At 46.1% G+C, this 24,501-nt stretch overlaps 2 protein-coding genes across 2 annotated transcripts; both read right to left on the bottom strand.

The window, feature by feature from the left end:
* Positions 1 to 4,233: 4,233 nt before the first annotated feature.
* On the bottom strand, positions 4,234 to 12,878 carry LOC142656717 (taste receptor type 2 member 50-like). The gene is made up of 4 exons (XM_075831644.1): positions 12,705 to 12,878; positions 12,376 to 12,472; positions 12,187 to 12,321; positions 4,234 to 4,865 (listed from the first exon to the last, which is right to left on the bottom strand). The coding sequence occupies exons 1-4, from the start codon at positions 12,876 to 12,878 to the stop codon at positions 4,234 to 4,236; spliced, it is 1,038 nt and encodes a 345-aa protein (XP_075687759.1).
* Positions 12,879 to 13,744: 866 nt separating this feature from the next.
* On the bottom strand, positions 13,745 to 14,677 carry LOC142656716 (taste receptor type 2 member 40-like). Its single transcript, XM_075831643.1, has one exon. It carries the CDS (start codon positions 14,675 to 14,677, stop codon positions 13,745 to 13,747), a length of 933 nt encoding a protein of 310 aa, XP_075687758.1.
* Between the last annotated feature and the right edge of the window lie 9,824 nt (positions 14,678 to 24,501).

The raw sequence follows: 24,501 nt of genomic DNA, 5'->3' as shown, positions 1-24,501 counted from the left end.
GTCCTCAGTCCGGCCGTTTGTAGGTAAATCCAGACCAGCAATGGTTGTACTAAACAGCGGGGTCAGGTAAATAATGTTGACATAATGTCTGTTGAATCTGTACGCAGCAGGTATATATATATACCTGAAGGCGAGGGTCAATATAAGCCCTTTGATGCCAAGTTGGAATTGCGGGCTATCAGTGTACTTATATTACCAATCGAGGGTTAAACCCTGTGCCCAATATGTCTGTGTTACAAGGCATAATCCTTTGGTTCCCTCCATGCACATGAGGTTCCTCCACCGGGATGTCATTTGTAGCCCAGCAGTGGAGCAACCAGTCAATGGAAGCAAACAAGATGTGACCACAAGTAACGCCGTGCCGAATCAAATGAGCACAAGGAGTAACACTTAGTAACACAGACACATTGGGCACAGGGTTTAACCCTCGATTGGTAATATAAGTACACTGATAGCCCGCAATTCCAACTTGGCATCAAAGGGCTTATAGTGACCCTCGCCTTCAGGCACATATATACCGGCTGCGTACAGATTGAAACATATAAGTTATTTGGAGCATAAAGAATGAGATGTGAAGCTGGGGATACATAAGGCACAGCACTAGATAACCGAGTCTTGAGCCTGGAAATAAAACCTATTCTGTGTAACACACCAAATACATAGGACATATCATAGGACACATGGTCAGCAGTAGTTTTGTACTTGCTTTGAATTCTTCTATTAGTTCTTCACTTTTTCTAAGGTCTGCAAATGAATTTTATTGAAAGGTTCTTGGAGATCAGTTTTCATCATCGGAGCAAACATCTAGTGATATGTCGTCAAAGTAAAGCTGATATCAATGAGCCATAGGTGTAAGGGCGGATTTACACGAACGTGTAATACGTCCGTGCAACGAGAGTGCTTTTCACGCGCGTCGCACGAACCTATGCTAGTCTATGGGGCCGTGCAGACTGTCAGTGATTTTTGCGCAGTGTGAGCCCGCTGCGTAAAACTCATGACAGGTCCTCTATTTTGGCGTTTTTTGCGCATCACACACCCATTGAAGTCAATGGGTGTGTGAAAATCACGCGCACCACACGGAAGCACTTCCGTGGGACACACGTTATTTGCGCAACAGCAGTAACACTATGAATGTAAACAGAAAAGCCGCACGAGCTACAAACATACAAACAGACTGTCATAAAGATGGCGGCTGCGCGAAAATCACCCAGCGACGCAACATATGAACATGACATACGGAGCTGTTAAGTGCCTTTTGCCAAAACGCACACGCTCGTGTACATCCGCCCTTAGAGTCTTTTATTCCCGGAGCAGGAGCCGCCTGCAGTGTAGAGATAAAAATCATAGACCCTCAATGAAAAACGATCTTCAGTCTTTTGTGTCACATCAATACCAGCGTAAGCTGGGACAAATGGAGTGACATGTTCAGCAGGAGACGGAAGCCCATCGTTCTGGCACCATTGAGATGACTTTCTTGTTGACCACGGTGAAGGTTGGATGAGCTGAAGACATTTTGTGTGCGAGAGATGAAGGTAGAACCCAATGTTACTAATAGCAGGAGGAATGGAAGTTTTGTGATGTGTTGAGGTCATTAGAGCTACATCCATGGAGCTGCTCATGGTGATGTTCATAGGACGTTTTCAGCTGTGTAAAATCCATAAATTGTGAGGTTTACATAAATCAATGCAAAGTAAAGAACTCAGGACAGTACAAGGGAACTCAAAATAAGCCACAGAAGCCATACTTCTAACCTGACTTCAAGAGGATGATGATTTGTGCTGGAAGGAGACAATTTGGATATGGTCAGGAGACCATCCAGGTACCATGGAAGCTGCTGGTATGGAAAATGTTATACAGGTGAAAAAATGGATGAGAAACAATCAGACTGGAAGAACATCATTGTAGTTCTCACAAATGGAGATATATCAAAGAAAGATTTGCAGCAATCCAAGAGAAAGGAGGACAAGATCAACTAAACCTGGACATCTGTCCTTGTGCCAAGCTCGGCCATAGATGACCATCACAAATATGTTACATGGAAATCCAGAACACAAGAAGACAACGGGAAACAATAATACACTGATTGTTCAGGCACCATGATGAGGATAAAGGTGATCTGTCTCTGGGGGGAGGTGGTGTTATGTCTCTGGGGGCAGGTGGTGATCTGTCTCTGGGGGGAGGTGGTGATCTGTCTCTGGGGGGAGGTGGTGTTATGTCTCTGGGGGCAGGTGGTGATCTGTCTCTGGGGGGAGGTGGTGATCTGTCTCTGGGGGGAGGTGGTGTTATGTCTCTGGGGGCAGGTGGTGATCTGTCTCTGGGGGGAGGTAGTGATCTGTCTCTGGGGGGAGGTGGTGTTCTGTCTCTGGGGGGAGGTGGTGTTCTGTCTCTGGGGGGAGGTGGTGTTCTGTCTCTGGGGGGAGGTGGTGTTCTGTCTCTGGGGGGAGGTGGTGATCTGTCTCTGGGGGGAGGTGGTGTTATGTCTCTGGGGGGAGGTGGTGTTCTGTCTCTGGGGGGAGGTGGTGTTCTGTCTCTGGGGGGAGGTGGTGTTCTGTCTCTGGGGGGAGGTGGTGTTCTGTCTCTGGGGGGAGGTGGTGTTCTGTCTCTGGGGGGAGGTGGTGATCTGTCTCTGGGGGGAGGTGGTGTTATGTCTCTGGGGGGAGGTGGTGTTCTGTCTCTGGGGGGAGGTGGTGTTCTGTCTCTGGGGGCAGGTGGTGTTCTGTCTCTGGGGGGAGGTGGTGTTCTGTCTCTGGGGGGAGGTGGTGTTCTGTCTCTGGGGGCAGGTGGTGTTCTGTCTCTGGGGGCAGGTGGTGATCTGTCTCTGGGGGGAGGTAGTGATCTGTCTCTGGGGGGAGGTGGTGTTCTGTCTCTGGGGGGAGGTGGTGTTATGTCTCTGGGGGCAGGTGGTGATCTGTCTCTGGGGGGAGGTGGTGATCTGTCTCTGGGGGGAGGTGGTGTTCTGTCTCTGGGGGGAGGTGGTGTTCTGTCTCTGGGGGGAGGTGGTGATCTGTCTCTGGGGGGAGGTGGTGTTATGTCTCTGGGGGGAGGTGGTGTTCTGTCTCTGGGGGGAGGTGGTGTTCTGTCTCTGGGGGCAGGTGGTGTTCTGTCTCTGGGGGGAGGTGGTGTTCTGTCTCTGGGGGGAGGTGGTGATCTGTCTCTGGGGGCAGGTGGTGTTCTGTCTCTGGGTACAGGTGGTGTTCTGTCTCTGGGGGCAGGTGGTGATCTGTCTCTGGGGGGAGGTGGTGTTCTGTCTCTGGGGGAGGTGGTGTTCTGCCTCTGGGGCAGGTGGTGATCTGTCTCTGGGGGGAGGTGGTGTTCTGTCTCTGGGGGCAGGAGGTGATCTGTCTCTGGGGGCAGGAGGTGATCTGTCTCTGGGGGGAGGTGGTGTTATGTCTCTGGGGGCAGGTGGTGTTATGTCTCTGGGGGCAGGTGGTGATCTGTCTCTGGGGGGAGGTGGTGTTCTGTCTCTGGGGGCAGGAGGTGATCTGTCTCTGGGGGGAGGTGGTGTTATGTCTCTGGGGGCAGGTGGTGTTATGTCTCTGGGGGCAGGTGGTGATCTGTCTCTGGGGGGAGGTGGTGTTCTGCCTCTGGGGCAGGTGGTGTTCTGTCTCTGGGGGCAGGTGGTGTACTGTCTCTGGGGGCATAGTGTGATCTGCCTATGGGGGCAGGAGGTGGTCTCTAGGATTTTCATAGATAAGCAGGAACTATACCTGTGCACGGAACATTTTTTTGACTAATGATCCGTGGTGTTTGCATTGTGTATAAGAAGCATCTCCGATTGTCATGACTGTGAAATGTGATGTAGAAGATCTAAGGCTTACATCATTACACTGGTGTCTTGTAAGGAAGACTCTCTTTATTGTTTGCTTAACCTACTGGTCAAAAAATCTCTGGTATGAAATTGATTACAGGTTCAATATATTAAAGCACAAGTCTCCTACTCACTGTGGTCTCATTGTTCTCAGAAGATACGTGACTGAGGTTTCATGTTTTTTTCAGTATTTTATTACTAATATTAATAATTAAAGTTAAATATGAATAAAAACATCATCAATGGATATTTTATAAACCATATCATCAGTTGTAACATTGAGCTATAAGTTGATATGTATTTCCCTGACACTAGACGTCTAGATCATGGCTGAATGACTCAATACGGTTGACTCATGTAGATGGATGGAGCTCCAGCATTCCCTCCAGGATACGTCAGGGCTCAAGAACATTTCCAGATAGTTGTTATCTGCCATGTTTCCCAGCACAGAATGTCTTCAAAAATATCTTCTGAATATTGGAGGATGTTTGGATTATAATGATGGCGTCTGCAGTGGGGAAGGATAAGACTATGAACCAGCTAATGCTGACCAGGGAATCTGGAGATGAGCTTGGTCTAGATGCGAAAAACATGAGCTGAGCAATGCAGAAGATGGCAGAAAGCACGAAGAGCAGGCACATCCTTCTGATCGCATTTACGTGGGCTTGTTGAGTAAATCCAGAATAATTCTGCTTTATTTTTCTGACATGTCTTATAAGAGAGGAAAATGTGAGCAGGATCGAGAGAAGTGTGAGCATGAAGGGCAGGAAAGAACCTAGGACGGTGCCTATTTTTACATAGACCCGACTAAAATAAAATGTTCCCTTGATGATAGATCTTCCACTGGTGCGATTGTCAAGAGGATTGGCTTCAATTTCAACGTTTAGAGCCCAAATGGAAAAGACACTTATGATAAATGACCCAACAGCTGAAAGTAGGAGAAGGAGCCACAAGGAGGTGGAGATCATCCTCCTGAACCAAACAAAGAGTCCATGTGTGAAGTTGGTTATGCTTGCTGGTGAAGAAGAAGGTGGAGAGCCAGGCATTAAGCCAAGAGCTAAAGTAAATCAGAGCGAGTATAAGTATAGTCAGTGGTAAATATACCTCCTTAATGAACAGTAAAGACATGTAGAGGACGAAGAGAACGGTCTGCACAGTCAGGCAGCACTGCAGGACCAGGTTCACCAGCCCCATCAGCAGGTGCAGGACATCAGGTGGAGACACTTTCCCTCTCTTCTTCATGCTTTTGGCAGCAGCAATTACTATAAATGTGTTCAGAGTGATCGAAATCGCAGTGTTCAATAAGAAGACGACCAACGAAAGGCTCCAGAATGCAGGAAGCATTTTCTCTCTGCTGTTTGTTCTCTCCTTTTAAGGTTTAGTTCATTCTTTCTGTTTGTTGAATCCGGAGCAGAGAATGAGTTTGAATGATGCAAATTGTCTGCAGGGATTGGTTACTGGTACAAATGAGAACTCATGATGTCAATGTGTAAACTATTCTCCCAGCAGAGTCACCTTCACTACAAAGGACAATTCTGAGGAGGGGATAATGTTGGGTTTAACCTTTTTTCTTTAATCTTCTGGCTTCTATACCTTTACTTTCTCCACACCAGATGAGTGGGTGGACTCTTCCTGGAATGATGTCAGAGCTGTGCTCTGTGCCTGAGCCAATCAGATGTCTCTGCCTGCTGCTCCACCTTCCCCTCACAGCATGCAGTCTCAATCACTGCAGCTGCATGTCCCCCTCCCCTCTCCTCTGCTTTATGTCTTCAGTTATTGTGTTAAACATAGATGTCCTGCAAACAAGGGAAGTGGAAATGTGGCGGAGATGACAATTTCGCTTAATTAGATGTATTTTAACGTTTTATTTAGTCCCATGTAGTGCTGATTTTTTTGAAATTCCAATTATAACAATTGGAGCACTTTACTGAGTATTTCCTGTGTCCAGAATGATGTATATTTATATTGTATTCTGCAGGTTCATTAACTCTATGGCTGGTCACAGAGTTTTCATGTAACTCATTTTTACAGAGCCGGACATACAACACAGAAACAACCAGATAATCAAGTCTTTTGTTTTCTGTGCTTCAAGGAGTGTTGTTAACTCAAACATTTATGGAATATCCATGGGATATGCAATAAATGTCTAATATATGTGTGTCACAAATATAAAAGAGTATCCGGCACACCAATATAGAAAAAAAGGTATTTTTTTATTTTGTTTCTAATGCCAGTGGCAGAGTGTGACGTTTCGGTCTAGGTGACCTTCATCAGGCACTGAGCCGTGCTGGGCAACTGAATTGACGAGCGCTAGTGGTGCTGATAGCGGCTTGGCGCTGTATCATGGCGCCACCTAGACCGAAACGTCGCACTCTGCCACTGGCATTAGAAACAAAATAAAAAAATACCTTTTTTTCTATATTGGTGTGCCGGATACTCTTTTATATTTATGTTTGGGTTGGGCCCCTATCCGTGCAAAACCTCACCCTTCCACGTATCTGGTGCTATCTGAACCTTTACATATGTGTGTCACAGCTATCTCCAGAATGGGGTCCCCTACCCCTGTCCAGGCTGGTGAGGTGGCTGCCGGATCCAGGTGAGGAATGAATAGAGAGGTGGCTGTGCATGTTCATGTCCATTCATTTCTATCAGAGTTACAGAAACACCGAGCAAGTGGCCACCTCTTCATTCTTTCTCCACCTGGAGGGGCTTCAGGTGATCCCAGTTCTGGGGATAAGTGCCGTACGCATCAGATATTTATCGTATATCCATTGAATATGCCACAAATGTTTAAAGCATCATGATTGTTTTAGGTGACTTTTTATAATCAACCATCATGTGTGTACATGAAGAATAATACTATTCCATGACCATTATAGGAATCCGACATTTAACAGCAGTTTCCCCCTCTGCAGGCTCCATAACTAATTGTTATATTTCCTAAAATCAGCTCCAGAGTGGGTGGAGACAAGCTGCTATGATGTAATAATAATAATAATCTTTATTTCTATATCGCTAACATATTCCGCAGCACTTTACAATTCAGAGGAAACATGTACAAACAACATCAGACATTACATAGTGACATAATTAAAAGTCAAACAATAGGAGTGAGGACCCTGTTTACAAGAGCTTACAATCTATGAAGAGAAGTGTGGATGCTGCTCGCTAGAGCTTACAATGGCTCCCATACACATCACACACATAGAAGAGGAGCTCCTGCTCCCCTATCTCTCCCATACACAGTGTAAAGGAGATACTGCTCCTCTATCTCTCTCCCATACACAGAGAAGAGGAAATCCTGCTCCCCTATCTCTCCCATACACAGAGAAGAGGAGATCCTGCTCCCCTATCTCTCTCCAGAACACAGAGAATAGGAGATCCTGCTCCCCTATCTCTCCCATACACAGCACAGAGAAGAGGAGATCCGGCTCCCCTATTTCTCCCATACACAGAGAAGAGGAGATGCTGCTCCCCTATCTCTCCCATACACAGAGAAGAGGAGATCATGGTCCCCTATCTCTCCCATATACAGTGAAGAGGAGATCCTGCTTCCCTATCTCTCTCCCATGCACAGAGAAGAGGAGATACTGCTCCCCTATCTCACCCATACACAAAGAAGAGGAGATCCTGCTGCCCTATCTCTCTCCCGTACACAGAGAAGAGGAGATCCTGCTTCCCTATCTCTCTCCCATGCACAGAGAAGAGGAGATACTGCTCCCCTATCTCACCTATACACAAAGAAGAGGAGATCCTGCTGCCCTATCTCTCTCCCGTACACAGAGAAGAGGAGATCCTGCTTCCCTATCTCTCTCCCATGCACAGAGAAGAGGAGATACTGCTCCCCTATCTCACCCATACACAAAGAAGAGGAGATACTGCTCCTTATCTCTCTCCCATACACATGGAAGGGGAAATCCTGCTCCCCTATCTCTCTCCCATACACAGGGAAGAGGAGATCCTGCTCCCCTATCTCACCCATACACAAAGAAGAAGAGATTCTGCTGCCCTATCTCACTCCCATACACAGAGAAGAGGAAATACTATCTCTCTCCCATACACATAGACGAGGTGATCCTGCTCTCCTATCTCTACTATACACAGAGACAAGGAGATCCTGCTCCCCTTTCTCTTTCCAGTACACAGAGAAGAGGAGATCCTGCTCTCCTATGTCTCCCACACACACAGAGAAGAGGAAATCCTGCTCCCATCTCTCTCCCATACACAGAGACGAGGAGATCCTGCTCCCCTATATCTCCCATACACAGAGAAGAGGAGATCCTGCTACCCTTTCTCTCTCTCTCATAAACAGAGAATAGGACATCCTGTTCCCCTATTTCTTTCCAGTACAAAGAGAAGAGGAGATACTTCTCCCCTATCTATCTCCCCATTACAGAGAAGAGAAGATCCTGCTCCCCTATCTCTCTCCCATACACAGAGAAGAGGAGATCCTGCTCCCTATCTTTCCTGTACACAGAGAAGAGGAGATCCTGCTCCCCTATGTCTCCCATACACAGAGAAGAGGAGATCCTGCTCCCCTATCTCTCCTGTGTACAGAGAAGAGGAGATCCTGCTCCCCTATCTCTCCCATACACAGAGACGAGGAGATCCTACTCCCCTATCTCTCTCCCATACACAGAGAAGAGGAGATCCTGCTCCTCTATCTCTTTCCCATACACAGAGAGGAATAGATCCTGCTCCCCTTTCTCTTTCCCATACACAGAGAGGAGGAGATCATGCTCCCCATATCTCTCCCATACACAAAGAAGAGGAGATCCTGCTCCTCTATCTCTTCCATACACAAAGAATATGGGATCCTGCTCCCCTATCTCTCCCGTACACAGGGTAGAGGAGATCCTGCTCCTTTATCTCTCCCATACACAGAGAAGAGTAGATGCTGCTCCCCTATCTCTCCCATACACAGAGACGAGGAGATCCTGCTCCCCTATCTCTTCCAAACACAGAGAAGAGAATATCCTGCTCCCCTTTCTCTCTCCCATACACAGAGAAGAGGAGATCCTTCTCCCCTATCCCTCCCATACACAGAGAAGAGGAGATCCTGCTCCTCTATCTCTTTCCAGCATACAGAGAATAGGAGTATAAGATTACTGTGTGCTGGGGCCCTGCATCTAAACCTACCATGTGGTAGGCATAAATACAGGGCCCATCAGACAGGATCACACATGGACCATGCATCTAAGCCTACCATGTGATTGGCTTAGATACAGGGCCCAGCAGACAGGATCACACAATCTGTGATCCTGTCTCATGGGCCCTCTAAGCCTGCTACATCGTAGGCTTAAAGGGGTTGTCCAGTCCCTAAACATTGATGGCCTATCCTCAGGATAGGCCATCAATAGCTGATGTGTCGGGGTCCGTCTCCCGGGACCCGCCAATCAGCTGTTTTGAAGGGGCCGCAGCACTCGCATGAGAGCTGCTTCCCCTTCATTTCTCTTACTCGCTCACACTGTGAGTCGCCGACACGGATTCACAGTGTGAGCAAGTAACCGGAATGAAGGGGAAGCAGCACTCATACGAGTGCTGCGGCCCCTTCATAACAGCTTATTGGCGGGTCCCGGGAGTCGGACCCCGCCAATCAGCTTCAGTAGACAGGGATATTAATCTTACCCTCCTCTTCAGCCGCGGCAGAAGTTCTGTCCTGACTCTATCTGGGATCACGATGTGCACGGCGCATAGCGTTGTGACATCATGTGCTGCGCACAGTGCTGTGACATCAGGACCTCCGCTGCGCTCCGGAACCACGAGGGTTAATACTGTCAGTTACTATAGTAACAGGGGCCCGCGGCCCGAGTTACTATAGTAACCTTTTATTGATGTGGTGTGGGGGGCCGCGGGCCCCCTGGCTTCGGGGCCCAGTCGCAATTGTGACCGCTGTGACCCCTATAGCTACGCCACTGTCTCTACCATACACAGAGAAGAGGATATTCTGTACTCCTATCTCTCCCATACATAAAGAAGAGGAGATCATGCTCCCCTATCTCTCCAGTACATAAAGAAGAGGAGATACTGCTCCCCTATCTCTCTCCCATACACAGAGAATAGGAGATCCTTCTCCCCTATCTCTTTCCAGTACACAGAGAATAGGAGATCCTGCTCCCCTATCTCTTTCCAGTGTACAGAGAAGAGGAGATCCTGCTCCCCTATCTCTCCCATACACAGAGAAGAGGAGATCCTGCTCCCCTATCTCTCCCATACACAGTGAAGAGGAGATCCTGCTCCCCTTTCTCTCTCCCATGCACAGAGAAAAGGAGATCCTGCTCCCTTATCTCACCCATACACAAAGAAGAGGAAATCCTGCTCCCCTATCTCTCTCCCGTACACAGAGAAGAGGAGATCCTGCTCCCCTATCTCTCTCCCATACACAGAGAAGAGGAGCTTCTGTTCCCCTTTCTCTCCCATATACAGAGAAGAGGAGATCCTGCTCCCCTATCTCTTACCAGTACACAGAAATTAGGAGATCTTGCTCCCCTATCTCTCTCCCATACACAGAAAAGAGGAGATTCTGTTCCCCTATCTCTCCCATACAAAGAGAAGATGAGATGTTGCTCCACTATCTCTCCCATACACAGAGAAGAGGAGATCCTGCTCCCCTATCTCTCCCATACACAGTGAAGAGGAGATCCTGCTCCACTATCTCTCCTATACACAGAGAAGAGGAGATCATTCTCTCCTATCTCTCTCCCATACACAGAGATGAGGAGATGCTGCTCCCCTATCTCTCTCCCGTACACAGAAACGAGGAGATCCTGCTCCCCTATCTCTCCCATACAAAGAGAAGATGAGATGTTGCTCCACTATCTCTCCCATACACAGAGAAGAGGAGATCCTGCTCCACTATCTCTCCTATACACAGAGAAGAGGAGATCATTCTCTCCTATCTCTCTCCCATACACAGAGATGAGGAGATGCTGCTCCCCTATCTCTCTCCCGTACACAGAAACGAGGAGATCCTGCTCTCCTATCTCTCCCATACACAGAGAAGAGGATATCATGCTCTCCTATCTCTCTCCCCTACACAGAAACGAGGAGATCCTGCTCCCCTATCTCTCCCATAAATAGAGAAGAGGAGATATTGCTCCCATATCTCTCTCCCATACACAGGGAAGAGGAGATCCTGCTCCTCTAACTCACCCATACACAGAGAAGAGGAGATCCTGCTCCCCTATCTCTCCCGTACACAGCAGTATGTGGGATGTTATACAGCAGTAGTGAGCAGTGTTACTGTGAATTCAGCACTGTGTTGAGGTAGCAGAGCATTACTAGAAGCAGCAGTGTCTGTGTGTCTCTATCTTTATCTTTCTACAGCATCAGCCTCCTTTTCCTCCTCCTTCCCTGTCCATGAACAAGTATTGGCTGCTTGCTGTAACCAGGTCTCTCAGTAAGCATATGGGAAGCTGAGGTAACAGTTTTACCCAGGCTCTGGTCTCTGAGGGGGTCTACAGCAGTATCATAAATGGTCCATTGTCGGTGAGAGGGTCCCTGTTACAGATTGTGGATTGGGGCCAAGGAGGCTCAAATATTCTACCCTTTTATGTGTTTCATATCAGTGATTGTCCCTATGTCAGCTGAAAAACGTAAACTTCTTCATGTGCATTCAAAGAGGACAAAGCTTCACGCAGGAAAGATTTCACTAACTGTATTATAGATAAGCCACCATTTTACCAATTAGTTCTATAATATAATTTATGATGTTCTCCTGGACTTTTCGAAGAAGAATTTGAGCTATCAAGTCTATCAAGCTATTAAGTATATGTCACATATCATATTCTGTAAGTGGTCTGGATTTCAAGGACAATATTACTCTCTTGGATATGAGACTTTGTACAACCCTAACGCTCCACAGTTGATTGTAAATTAATTTGACCGAATACTATAAAACTTACACTAATTACCAATACCAATGTTAATGCAAAATTATTACACTTTTAACTCTTTAGTTCGTTCTGTTTTGTGATAAAGATCAGTTTTTAATGCGTTTTTCATCAATCCATCAAATTACAAAATAATGCATCACCATAAAATAAAAGAGAAAAGTCAAGGACTGGAGTTTTTGTGAGATGGAGATTAAGAGGTAATATACTGCTGAGATATTCAGACTGGGTCTATAGGTCTAATGTGTGACAGGCAATGTGAATGTTACAGTTACGACAGAATTGACGATGAGGAGGAGCTTTGGCTATTGGCTGCCCACAATAATGTTATTCTATTAAAATATAAAACATCTCACAGCTTGTCTTAATTTGCTATTTCCTCTAATGAGAATGATGCCTTGGGAAGTTGAGTAGGAGCATTGGACAACAACATAAACCCAGTGCCGCGGGGACGAATATGGGAAACGTTTGTAAGCCCTGAAGAACCTGGGAAACATCGTAGAACAAATATAAAGTCAACATCAGGCTCATAGTCCTTAGAGCTTATTGGTGGCCCTGGAGATGAGATGATGAAATCATCTGCATGTTCTTCTGTATCCCATGAACATGTCTGAGAAGAGACTTACCAAGAGACAACCAAGGATGAAACCACAACAATGAAGGGCAGTCAGAAACCAAATATTCCACTTATGAAGATATCTTTTTTGTCATAATCAAAGATGATCTGCTCCACCATGGAATTATTGGCCACATGTGGAGGAATCTCCCTGTTCTTTAACAAAGATGAGAAAGAAACGAGAGAAATTGATGCAACCACTGACAATGACATGACAAGTGGGAGATTGTGGAGCTTTCCCCTAAAAAAACACAAATAATTGGTGCTGAAATGTGGTGATTTTTATTGAGTAGAAGCTGCAGAGCAGAGCGGTCACCCAAGCTGGGACAAAATACGAGCCACAGAAAAAAAATTCACAGATTTCTAAAATAAGTTCTGGGAGTCTGACATAACTGAAGAAGAAGTAAATGGCAAAGTTAAAAGTGTAGAATAACTGGAGCAAAATGTTTGAGGATCCCATAATCAGAAGGATTTTCTCCCCAGTTCTCAGCCCTCCAAACTGTGCCCAGTCCCTGATGTAGACGAGGCTTATAGTCCAGTTCAGAAGAACCCCGCAGACCATCTCCCCATATAAGAAGAATAGCGTTTACATTCTTGGCTCCTGTAGAGATTTCATAGACCCTTCAGGACAAGAAGGACAATTGCTTCTCGGAGAAGATCTTTGGGTACATATAAAAAAACAACATGTAAAGTGTCTGGTTTGACTCCAGGGATGTGTGGTGGAGGTTTGACTTGGTAATGGGATCTTGGTTACTGTGTATTTGCTGAGATGGAAATGTTACATTCTAATTACGGGCCCGCGGAGCAGTAACGTCTTTATGTTATTTCCGTGTTTTCATGGCAGCATTTGTAGAATTGAAGAGAATTCACCCGAAATATGAAAATGTAGCTGTGACTTCAGTTATACCCCACGTCCCTATCACACCCACAAAGCTCCAGCAAGCTGAGATTTGGGGAGCTGTTTGGAGGGTTCTCACCCTGCTGGCTGTGACCTGGTGGGGACACTTTAGTCATTGGTGATGTTCTTTTCTGACTAATATCACACCAGCTCTCCAGGGAATTCATTTTACTTTGACCCTGTAGAGAAAAATAAAGTATTATCTCACAGAGGGAGCACAATGTTCCTTCCATGTCCAGACAGACACAGGGACAGCTGTTCAGGACATTCACCCAGCAAACAGCATCTCATCATCCTGGAGTTCTGTGAGACCCCAGTATAGACTTTGGGGTATTCTTAATGAATTGCATTTGTAAACAATGTGGCCGTTATATGGGACTGAATCTTAGTAAATGATAAACTTATGCTCAGACTGCGCTAGACTTTATGGAATTCTTCATTGTTTTGCTTACATTTCATTTCAATGATATTTTACAATCTCATCATGATCAGTGTTGTAGCTCAGCTCCTCCAATGCCTCGTCTGGACGTTTAGTGGGTGTTAGGTTGTCTGTAGTGAGTGAAATAACTTGTCATCTCCTTCCAGGGGGTCCTCAGATCAGGGTTCTCCAGAATTTGCAGAATAAATGTTGCTGGGATAAAAGAGAAGAGCAATATAATGTTTATCCAGTAGCCAAGACTATAAGGGGCAAAAAAGGAAAAATAATAAAGGAGCAGCACCACGTAAAACGCAGAGTAGTGGAGTAGGAAGCGAATCATTTTCTGGACAAGACGTTCATACAGCTGGACTTTTATAGACCGCGTATTTTCCTTCATCTTGTTCATATGGATCTTCAGGAAGACAGTGGTTGGGATGATGGTGACTGCCGAAGAGACGAGCGGCAGACAAATAATAATCAAAAAGACTAGTGACACATATCCACTGGCAGTCGTGTGCTCTGTAGTGGCGTTGGTAGGTGGGATATATGAGCTGTTTATGGAAGAGACTTGTGCCATTCTGTAGGGCAGTAAATGTAGGAGACTGATACCCAGGGACATCAGCTCCACCACCACAATCTGCCCGGGGACAATGGAGCTGATCTTCATCTTTATCCAAGGAATGAAAAGCCATTTGAAATGTACAATCTTAATGCAGTAGAAGAAGCAGAGGAGGGCAGAGAGCCATGAACATGAGCATATGCTGTACACAATGACCACAGTAAATAATGGACGCCAAGCAGATATTTTGGCAAGGTCGGGTTGCATGTTAGAGAATTCGCTGTAAGTCATCATAATCGTAAAAATGGCGCAGGACACGTTCAGAGCCAGTTGGAGTTTGTCTTTAGCGTGTAACATTTTGTTTCTGTGAAAATTGCGTAAGATTACGGATGTTATAAAGACAATGGCAAACATGGCGACAAATACCTCAAATGCGAGAACTGAAAAGCCAATCACAACGCCTGGGCTACCAGGATCCATAGCCATGAGGTTGAGCTTTTTTGTTATCAATCAGGTGCCTAGTTTCAAAGTAAAATTCTGCAGATGTTTCTCGAAATCCTGAAGAAAATTGCTGATGTGACATGTCCTCAGTATAATAGTGGCGTGTTCTGTCCCTGCTTCTCCGCATGTGTCTAATACCTGGCAATGGAATTGTGAGGGACACTAACCATTGTGAAGATGCAAACTCCAGGCCTATCGCATGACTTTTTTTTTTGCAATTTTACATAATTTGAATATGTTTTATGCAAAATAACAGATCAGAGGGAAGCGTGTGCGTTACTTGTCATTAGTACAACTAATGGTCAGACATAGCGCTCCAAACAACCTCAAGAAGCTTCCGGGAACGAAAGAAAACACGCTGGAGCCAATCAGTACAATGGGGAATAGTAGAAGCCTGGGCATGGCGCCAAATAGGTAAGGAAAAAAGAATAACATGTGATGATTACGGCATCAGGGAGCTCGGTCTGGAGGGGGATGACACAAAGGATGAAGAGGAAACGTAAAAAATAAATGATGATTATGAGACCTGCAGTGAGAATAATAAAAAATTCTATTCTTATTCGACACTTTCAGATTTTTTTGAAAAGGGAAAATGGGGAGGGGGAAAAAAAAAGAAAAAAAAGGAACAGCCATAGAAAAGTAAATAACGTCGGGGTGGAGTTAAAGTGAACCTTACGTGCAGGATTATCATCTGTGATAAATCGCCTCTTCGAGTTGTGCAGGTTCATCGGCACAACTCTACTTTGATGCGTGATGAGTCTCTGACTCTGTGGTCCGCAGTGTGCTAGCCCTTGGAGTTTATAACGGGTTTGGCTTGGCAGAGTTCCCCCGTCATCAGGACAGATCCAGTGAAACAGAAAAAGGACTCCTGGGCACGTCTGTGTTCTCAATGATCCAGTGTATTTTTTTTTGAATAAGTGGAAAAAAGTTTGTCATTCACGGGAAAGAAACTTTTTAAACAAAGCGTCTACCTAGTGAATTACAAACCTTTTTCCACCTATTCATAAAAAAACTAAAAAAATACCCACACTGGATCATTGTGAGCACTGGAGCGACGAGAAGGGGTCGTTTTTCTGTTTCCGCTGGATCAACACTTACAGAGAGTGCAGAGATTCATATATCCAGTGTTTTTACTTGCACCACGGGGTACAACAACTCCCTCTACTCCCTACAAAACAGAACTCCTATTAATTCCCTCAAATCAGGGTCGAAAGTCTAAATAGCCCAATACTGGGAAAGATTCTTCTATTCGGCTTCTCGGTGGAGTCATATTTACCAATGCACTGAGTAGATCGTTACTCTAGTTGTTGATGTTTAGGGGCCATCAGTTAAGTTCTCGGTGTTTGCCAGGCTCGGGGAGAAGCTTTTTTGAGAAGTTTCTTTCGCTATCCATTCAAATAAATTGTCTCTGTTAGGGATCTGCCAGGTACTTCATCTAGGTATACTCCTGGGATTAATCAATCCACACCTGAGGCCAGACCTGTTCGACTGACACCATCTCCCACCAACCAGGGTGGCAGGCTCAGGAGTGGGAGAGCCTATCGCGGCCTGGTCTGTCGGAGTTAGCTCCGCCCCCTGTCCTTTATTACCTGCCCTGTTCTCTCCCTCAGTGCTTGTAATTCTTTTGGATTCCTGGCCCCACTGCTGCTTGCTCCAGCCTGCTTCTGCCGTGCTTCTGCCTTGCTGCAGTTCTGCTTGACCTGCTTTGCTTTGCCCCTGGCTTGCTTCTGTCTCCTTGCCCGCTTGGGTGTACTCACTTCGTCCTGGTCCTGACTGTCCGTTCGCCGCTCCGTTTCCTCGTGGCGTTCCGTGGCTACTGCCCCTTCCCTTGCATGTTCCCTGTTTGTTTTCCTGTGCACTTAGACAGCGTAGGGACCGCCGCCCAGTTGTACCTCGTCGCCTAGGGCGGGTCGTTGCAAGTAGGCAGGGACAGGGCGGTGGGTAGATTAGGGCTCACTTTCCCTTCACCTCCTTCCTGCCATTACATAATTACAAGCCCTTACCTAGTCTACCATTTCTCCTACGCTGACGCTATCATGGACCCCCTTGAGACCCTGACCCAGCAGATGCAGGGCCTCTCCCTACAGGTCCAGGCCCTGGCCCAAAGGGTCAATCAGGGTGACGCTGCTTTAGTAGTACCCCTCACCTCACCTCTAGAACCCGACCTCAAGTTACCTGACCGGTTTTCAGGGGACCGTAAGACGTTTCTCTCCTTCCGGGAGAGTTGCAGACTGTATTTCCGTCTAAAGCCCCACTCCTCAGGTTCCGAGAACCAGCGGGTGGGTATCATCATATCCCGACTCCAGGAAGGGCCCCAAGAGTGGGCCTTCTCCTTGGCTCCTGACGCCCCTGAACTTTCCTCTGTTGATCGTTTTTTCTCTGCCCTCGGACTCATTTACGACGAGACTGACAGGACTGCTTTAGCCGAGAGTCAGCTGGTGACCTTACGTCAGGGTAGGAGACCGGTTGAGGAATACTGTTCTGATTTTAGGAAGTGGTGCGTAGCTTCTCAGTGGAACGATCCGGCCCTAAGGTGCCAGTTTAGGTTAGGATTATCTGACGCCCTGAAGGATCTGCTGGTTAGCTACCCCTCGTCTGACTCCCTTGACCAGGTTATGGCCCTAGCAGTACGACTTGACCGACGTCTCAGGGAACGTCAGCTAGAACACTTCAGTGTGCTCCCCTCTGACTTTTCTGCGATCCCCCCCGAGGTCCCGTCTCCTCGCCCCTCCACGGAGGACTCGGAGGTACCTATGCAACTCGGGGCCTCCATGTCCCCTCGACAACGTAGGGAGTTTCGCAGAATGAATGGTCTCTGCTTCTACTGTGGGGACGACAAGCATCTACTGAACACCTGTCCCAGGCGCAAGAATAAGAAGCCGGAAAACTTCCGCGCCTAAGTGATCATCGGGGAGGTCACTTGGGCGCACAGGTATTTCCCGTTAATGTGAAACGCAATCAAATTTTGCTTCCCTTTCAGGTCTCGTTTGCTGGCCGGTCTGCCACGGGCAGTGCTTTCGTGGATTCTGGCTCATCTGCTAATATCATGTCTGTGGAATTTGCTATGTCTCTAAAGATGCCTTTTATTGATTTACCTTATCCTATCCCTGTAGTAGGTATCGACTCAACTCCCCTTGCTAATGGTTATTTTACTCAGCATACTCCTGTTTTTGAACTCCTGGTTGGCTCCATGCATTTGGAGCAGTGCTCTGTACTGGTGATGCAGGGATTATCGTCTGATCTGGTTTTAGGCCTTCCCTGGTTGCAGTTGCATAATCCCACATTTGATTGGAATACTGGGGATCTCACCAAATGGGGTAATGAATGTCTTATGTCATGTCTTTCTGTTAACTCTATTTCTCCCCGGGAGGAGGTAAACACGCTTCCTGAGTTTGTTCAGGACTTCGCCGATGTGTTTTCTAAGGAGGCCTCCGAGGTGTTGCCCCCCCATAGAGATTACGATTGCGCTATCGATTTGGTGCCTGGTGCCAAGCTTCCTAAGGGTAGGATATTTAATCTTTCATGTCCTGAACGTGAAGCTATGAGGGTGTATATCCAAGAATGCCTGGCCAAGGGTTTCATTCGCCCCTCGACTTCTCCTGTAGGTGCTGGCTTCTTCTTCGTGGGGAAGAAGGATGGTGGTCTTAGGCCGTGCATTGATTATCGTAACCTGAATAAGGTCACCGTAAGGAACCAGTACCCACTTCCTTTGATTCCGGATCTTTTTAATCAGGTTCAGGGAGCCCAATGGTTTTCTAAGTTCGATCTACGGGGGGCATATAACCTTATCCGCATCAAAGAGGGGGATGAGTGGAAAACTGCGTTCAACACACCCGAGGGTCATTTCGAATACCTGGTCATGCCCTTTGGGTTGTGTAATGCCCCTGCTGTCTTCCAGAATTTTATTAATGAAATCCTGAGAGAGTACCTGGGTAATTTTCTTGTTGCGTACCTTGATGACATACTGGTGTTTTCCAAGGACTGGTCCTCCCACGTGGAGCATGTCAGGAAGGTGCTCCAGGTCCTTCGGGAGAATAATCTGTTTGCTAAGACTGAAAAATGTGTCTTTGGGGTACAGGAGATACCATTTTTAGGGCAAATCCTCACTCCTCATGAATTCCGCATGGACCCTGCCAAGGTTCAAGCTGTGGCGGAATGGGTCCAACCTGCCTCCCTTAAGGCGTTACAGTGTTTTTTAGGGTTCGCCAACTATTACAGGAGATTTATTGCCAACTTCTCGGTCGTCGCTAAGCCTCTTACGGACCTTACCCGCAAGGGTGCTGATGTCCTCCATTGGCCCCCTGAGGCCGTCCAGGCCTTTGAGACTCTCAAGAAGTGCTTTATCTCGGCCCCTGTGCTGATTCAGCCCAACCAAGAGGAGCCATTTATTGTGGAGGTTGACGCTTCCGAGGTGGGAGTGGGGGCCGTCTTGTCCCAGGGTACCAGCTCCCTCACCCATCTCCGCCCCTGTGCTTACTTCTCTAGGAAGTTTTCGCCCACGGAGAGTAACTATGATATTGGCAACCGCGAACTTCTAGCCATTAAATGGGCTTTTGAGGAGTGGCGGCACTTCCTGGAGGGGGCCAGACACCAGGTAACGGTCCTTACGGATCACAAGAATCTGGTTTTCCTAGAATCGGCCCGGAGGCTTAATCCTAGACAAGCTCGGTGGGCACTATTCTTTACCAGATTTAATTTCTTGGTTACCTATAGGGCTGGGTCCAAGAATATTAAGGCTGATGCTCTGTCACGTAGTTTCATGGCCAATCCTCCTTCCGAGAAGGATCCTGCTTGTATTTTACCCCCTGGTATAATCGTCTCTGCCACGGATTCTGATTTAGCTTCTGATATCGCGGCTGATCAGGGTGCAGCTCCCGGGAACGTCCCTGGGGACAAACTGTTTGTTCCCCTGCAATACCGGCTGAGGGTACTCAGGGAAAACCATGACTCCGCTCTATCTGGTCATCCTGGCATCTTGGGCACCAAACACCTCATTACCAGAAACTATTGGTGGCCTGGGTTGCCTAAAGACGTTAGGGCTTACGTCGCCGCTTGTGAGGTTTGCGCTAGGTCCAAAACCCCTAGGTCCCGACCTGCGGGCCTACTACGTTCCTTGCCCATTCCCCAGAGACCTTGGACCCATATCTCCATGGATTTTATCACTGATTTGCCTCCATCTCAGGGCAAGTCGGTGGTGTGGGTGGTAGTCGACCGCTTCAGCAAGATGTGCCACTTTGTGCCCCTTAAGAAGCTACCTAACGCCAAGACGTTAGCTTCTTTGTTTGTGAAACACATCCTGCGTCTCCATGGGGCCCCAGTCAATATCGTTTCTGACAGAGGGGTACAATTTGTTTCCTTATTTTGGAGAGCTTTTTGTAAAAAGTTGGAGATTGATCTCTCCTTCTCCTCCGCCTTCCATCCCGAAACTAATGGCCAAACGGAAAGGACCAACCAATCCCTGGAACAATATTTAAGGTGTTTCATCTCTGACTGTCAATTCGATTGGGTCTCATTCCTTCCCATTGCTGAATTTTCCCTGAATAACCGGGTCAGTAACTCGTCAGGGGTCTCCCCGTTTTTCTGTAATTTCGGGTTTAACCCAAGGTTCTCCTCCGTCTCCCCTGGTTGTTCCAATAATCCTGAGGTAGAGGATGTTCATCGGGAACTGTGCACTGTCTGGGCCCAGGTTCAGAAGAACCTAGAGGCGTCCCAGAGAGCACAAAAGATTCAGGCGCATAGTAGATGTTATGGAATAAATATATGTATAATGTATCTGGGGCCCCAAGGAGTGAAATGTTATAGAGGAGAACATGTGTTACAATAGAATGGGTATTTTAGAAAGGGTAAGAGAGGAAATAGTTTGCAGCTGCTCTGCTGTCTCTTGAAATTGCGAACAGATGGCGGTCAATCACTTGACCAACCCCCCTAAGCATAAAAGGGAATACCTTGTGTTCCACCAATGGGTTTTATTGAATATACAGATGACTCATATGTTATGGAATGTTTTTGTTGTGATGCTATAAAAGCGACCACTATGGTTAAATAAAGTCAGAAGTATTTTGCCTTGAGAAACGTCTCAGTGTATCTGTTACTTCTCCGAGCAGCTCGCCCCCCCCCCCACCTGATTTGAACCTGCATGGAGATCAAGGCGTAACGTGACTCAAATTGCGATCACAGAAATTGGCGCCCGAACCAGGGACTTGACCAGAAGGACGGCACCCCACCTAGGGGATCTCCCGGGACTTGAATGGCGACCACCCGGACGAAGGAACGTGCAGACCACTGCTGCAGCAAGGTAAGAAGACTTAATTCTTACAAACTCTGCTCTGCACCTTCCTGTCTGGTAGGTCACCTTCCCGGTAGTACTCCTGAGGAATAGAGGGGCCACATGAGGGTATTTTTAGTGTAAAAATCTGGTCAAGTCTATATGTAATCCTACCCTCAGGATAAAGTGCCTGATCTCCATGGCAGTATTTGTATGAATGTTGTAGAAACCCAGTTTTGTGTCACAAATGCATTTTAGAATAAGGAAATTGTTTTTGGAAAAAACTTCCGATAATCCGGCAAATTACCAGAAACATGTGTACATGCTTCAGGTGACTACGGGGATTATGATAGGCTAAATTTAAGCCCGGAAATCGAAAATTTTGTGCAATCTGATAATCCGGAAAAATGCCGAAAATGTGTGTACAGCATTGAGGTACTTGCAGAGATTATCATGCACTGATTTTCAGCTCAAAATTCCAGAATTTTGTGCAATCTGATAATCCGGCATGTCAAAAGAACAGCTTGATTTTACGTTTGCCTTGTTATTTGGATTAGGAATATTTGTCATGGTGCGGAGGGCACGTACTCGAGTGGTGTCTCAGACGAGGAAAGTAAGCTAGTTATAAAAGGACTGTGAAAGGGAAAGATCCTCTGGCCAGAGTAGAAGAGTAAGTACGGAAACTAGAACTGTCTAAAATAGATGAGAAAGAAATTCATCTGTCAGTAGCTAAAATCTGTAACAAAATAAGAAGTATCAAGTGGATAAGTAACTGTCGAAAATAGGCAAGAAAGAAATTTGCCTATCAGGAAACTTACCCCTTGAATTACTTAGGGTGTGCCAAAAAAGGCCACCACTTACAGTCACAAGATGAGGAACTTGGTGTTCCTATTAAGAAGTTTCGAGGGGATAAGTAACTGTCTAAAATAGGTGAGAAAGAAATTCACCTATCAGGAAAATTACCCCCTACGTAACTTAGGGTCTGCCCATAGGCGACCACTTATAACTAGACAATGGGGAACTTGGTGTTCCTATGACGAGATGAGCACCCACAAGGACTGACAGCCAAACAGGCAGTAGCAGAAAGAGAAGGTAAAAAGGCAACGCAAGGAACGAATCAGTTAATGAAGGCATGTGGAATGGGAAAAGCGGGAAGATTAGATCGGGAAAAATATAGATGATATAATGAGCAGATCCTTTGTGGGATTATTGTTTAGTTGGTTGTAATTTGGCTCAGTTGGATAGTGAATTAGCAAGCACCTGTTAAAATGGTGTAAGTTTACTAGGGGATTGTAAATCCAGAATCACAGAGTCAAATGACAAAGCAGATTGGAGTAGATGGATTGTAGCATCTTTTAGAAAGCAACAAAGAGCCTACAAATGTATGTAATGTTAATACACTGAAGTAAAAGTGCAGGAGGTTGTCAGAGGAAATTCATATTTTATAAAGTAAAGTTTAAAAGCAAAGGGAGGTATAGAAGTAGTAGCTGTTTTAATCTTGCAAATGACCTTATAGTAAATTCCCATATGGTATAATTTAGAATCAACTAGTGTGATAAGAGAAGGGGGAGGTGAAGAACAGCTGCTGGTGAGATAAGAAATGTAATCTTGTTCTTGAAATGAATGGACACAATATTAAATGCTGATATAGATATTTTGTATGACTTTGTGTCATATTGTATGTATTAGAAAACAGGACCAGCCGACGCCCGGTAATGGTGTCCGTACCTCATGTTGAGTGTGTCCTCATTGTTGGTGGGAAACCCCCTGCGCACTGTTTCCAATGGGAGAGGCTGCCCCCCCCTGCCCCTGATGTGGCCACGCCCGGCCCATCCAAATCAGTATGAAATAATCACCTTGTTAATTTTGTCATTTGTAGTGTTTTTTTTCTATTTACAGAAGTTCCAGTCTAGTTCACTGATGAAACAACACGTCATCATAATATAGAGATGGTGGCCGACAGATTGTATGGTTAAACATTAACGTAGATAATTCCTATACAATGGTGTGATGAATGATTGCAGATACGTATGTTGTTTTGCCGGCATTGAAAGTGTTAAGATTGTGAGAAGTTGTGAGAAATGAGTTTGTGACCCCCCTCCCTCCCCTCTAAAGTGTGCTGTGTTTGGGAGGAGGAGGAGGGGGGCTGACTGGGTGCAGTCTGCAGGGCTGATGAGACAAAGGGATCTCAATATGCACTGCTGAGATATATATATATATATATCAGTAATGTCTACAAACTGAAATACATTTCTTCTCTTTTGCGCAAGCGCTGTTGGTTATAAAAGTTACGATATTTATGTGTTATGATGTGATCAGATTTCATGTGTTTTGATCATTCAGACGTATTAAACTACAGATACTGTGAGACACGGGGGTTTTGAAAATGTATGTGACCCCCACCGTTATACTGTTTATTGGTTTGCAGTAATTAATGTTATCAGAGATAATATTTTCTGTTTTATTGAATAACTAACTACAATTGTTCTATTTTTGATTTCACATAGAAATAATGTCATTGTAAAGATCAAATGTTTGTCAGGAAAAAGTCATTTTTGTTTCAGGCTGTTGTACATTACAAGGGGTTAAATTAGTGTTATGTTGAGATGTAGTTTTGAACTCTGCTACATCACTCTCGCAGAGTCCACAAAGGGGGGAAGGGTGAAGGAACTGATTAGGTACAATTTTGGTTTATGTGTAAGAGACCATCCCCCTCCAGCAAAGTTACACAGGAGGCGATGTGACATCACTCACACGAGTTTTTATGGATTTAGATGAGGGAGAAGGCAAAACAAAACTTGTATATTACTGCTATTCTAACTCAAGTACAACCTAAGCATTTGTCAACTGCAAGACATTTGAGATTAACCTGTGCTCTTCTTCTTCCTGAGCAGGTTACTTTACACCGCTGTGCTACATTGAACGCAGCTACCTTACTGCCTTTGGAGCAAGGGGGAGAAGACGTAGGTAAAGTATGGTCACAATTTTTGCCTGAAACTGATGAACATGATTGTATGGCCCTTATGGCCCAGGAAACAGTGGGGTTCGCACATGTAAGAGATACCCCACTCCAAAACCCAGACCTAAGACTCTTTGTGGATGGTTCAAGGTATTGTGTAGAAGGATCTTTTCTTACAGGATATGCAGTAACCACCGAAGATGTAGTCCTAGAAGCAGCCTCCTTACCAGCGTCCCGCTCAGCACAAGAAGCGGAGCTTAAGGCCCTGGCAGCAGCATGCCAACATGCAGAAGGAAAGACAGCAAATATATACACTGACTCTCGATATGCTTTTGGGATTGCACACGATTATGGCCCCATATGGAGGGCAAGACAATTTTTGACCTCTGCAGGTACACCTGTAAAGAATGCAGACTTTGTAAAATACTTGATGGAGACCCTGATGTTACCCACAGAAGTAGCAGTAGTAAAAATTAAAGCTCACACTAAGGTGAGTTCACCAGAGACAAAAGGGGAAATGCCCTGGCAGACGAAGCAGCAAAGCAAGCAGCACAGAAGCTACCCGTGTTAGCAGCCGTATGTCAG

Source organism: Rhinoderma darwinii, chromosome 6 (genome assembly GCF_050947455.1).
Source record: "Rhinoderma darwinii isolate aRhiDar2 chromosome 6, aRhiDar2.hap1, whole genome shotgun sequence".
Taxonomy (NCBI): domain Eukaryota; kingdom Metazoa; phylum Chordata; class Amphibia; order Anura; family Rhinodermatidae; genus Rhinoderma; species Rhinoderma darwinii.
This window is presented reverse-complemented; position numbering and strand designations above follow the sequence as displayed.

Coding starts and splice junctions, on each gene's coding strand:
- LOC142656717 (XM_075831644.1), bottom strand. CDS start 12,878: ATGGTCTGCGGGGTTCTTCTGAACTGGACTATAAGCCTCGTCTACATC. Junction 12,322..12,375: donor CTTCATAAGTGGAATATTTG/GTTTCTGACTGC, acceptor TCTCTTGGTAAG/TCTCTTCTCAGACATGTTCA. Junction 4,866..12,186: donor TGTTCTACGATGTTTCCCAG/GTTCTTCAGGGC, acceptor GATTTACTTTAG/CTCTTGGCTTAATGCCTGGC.
- LOC142656716 (XM_075831643.1), bottom strand. CDS start 14,677: ATGGCTATGGATCCTGGTAGCCCAGGCGTTGTGATTGGCTTTTCAGTT.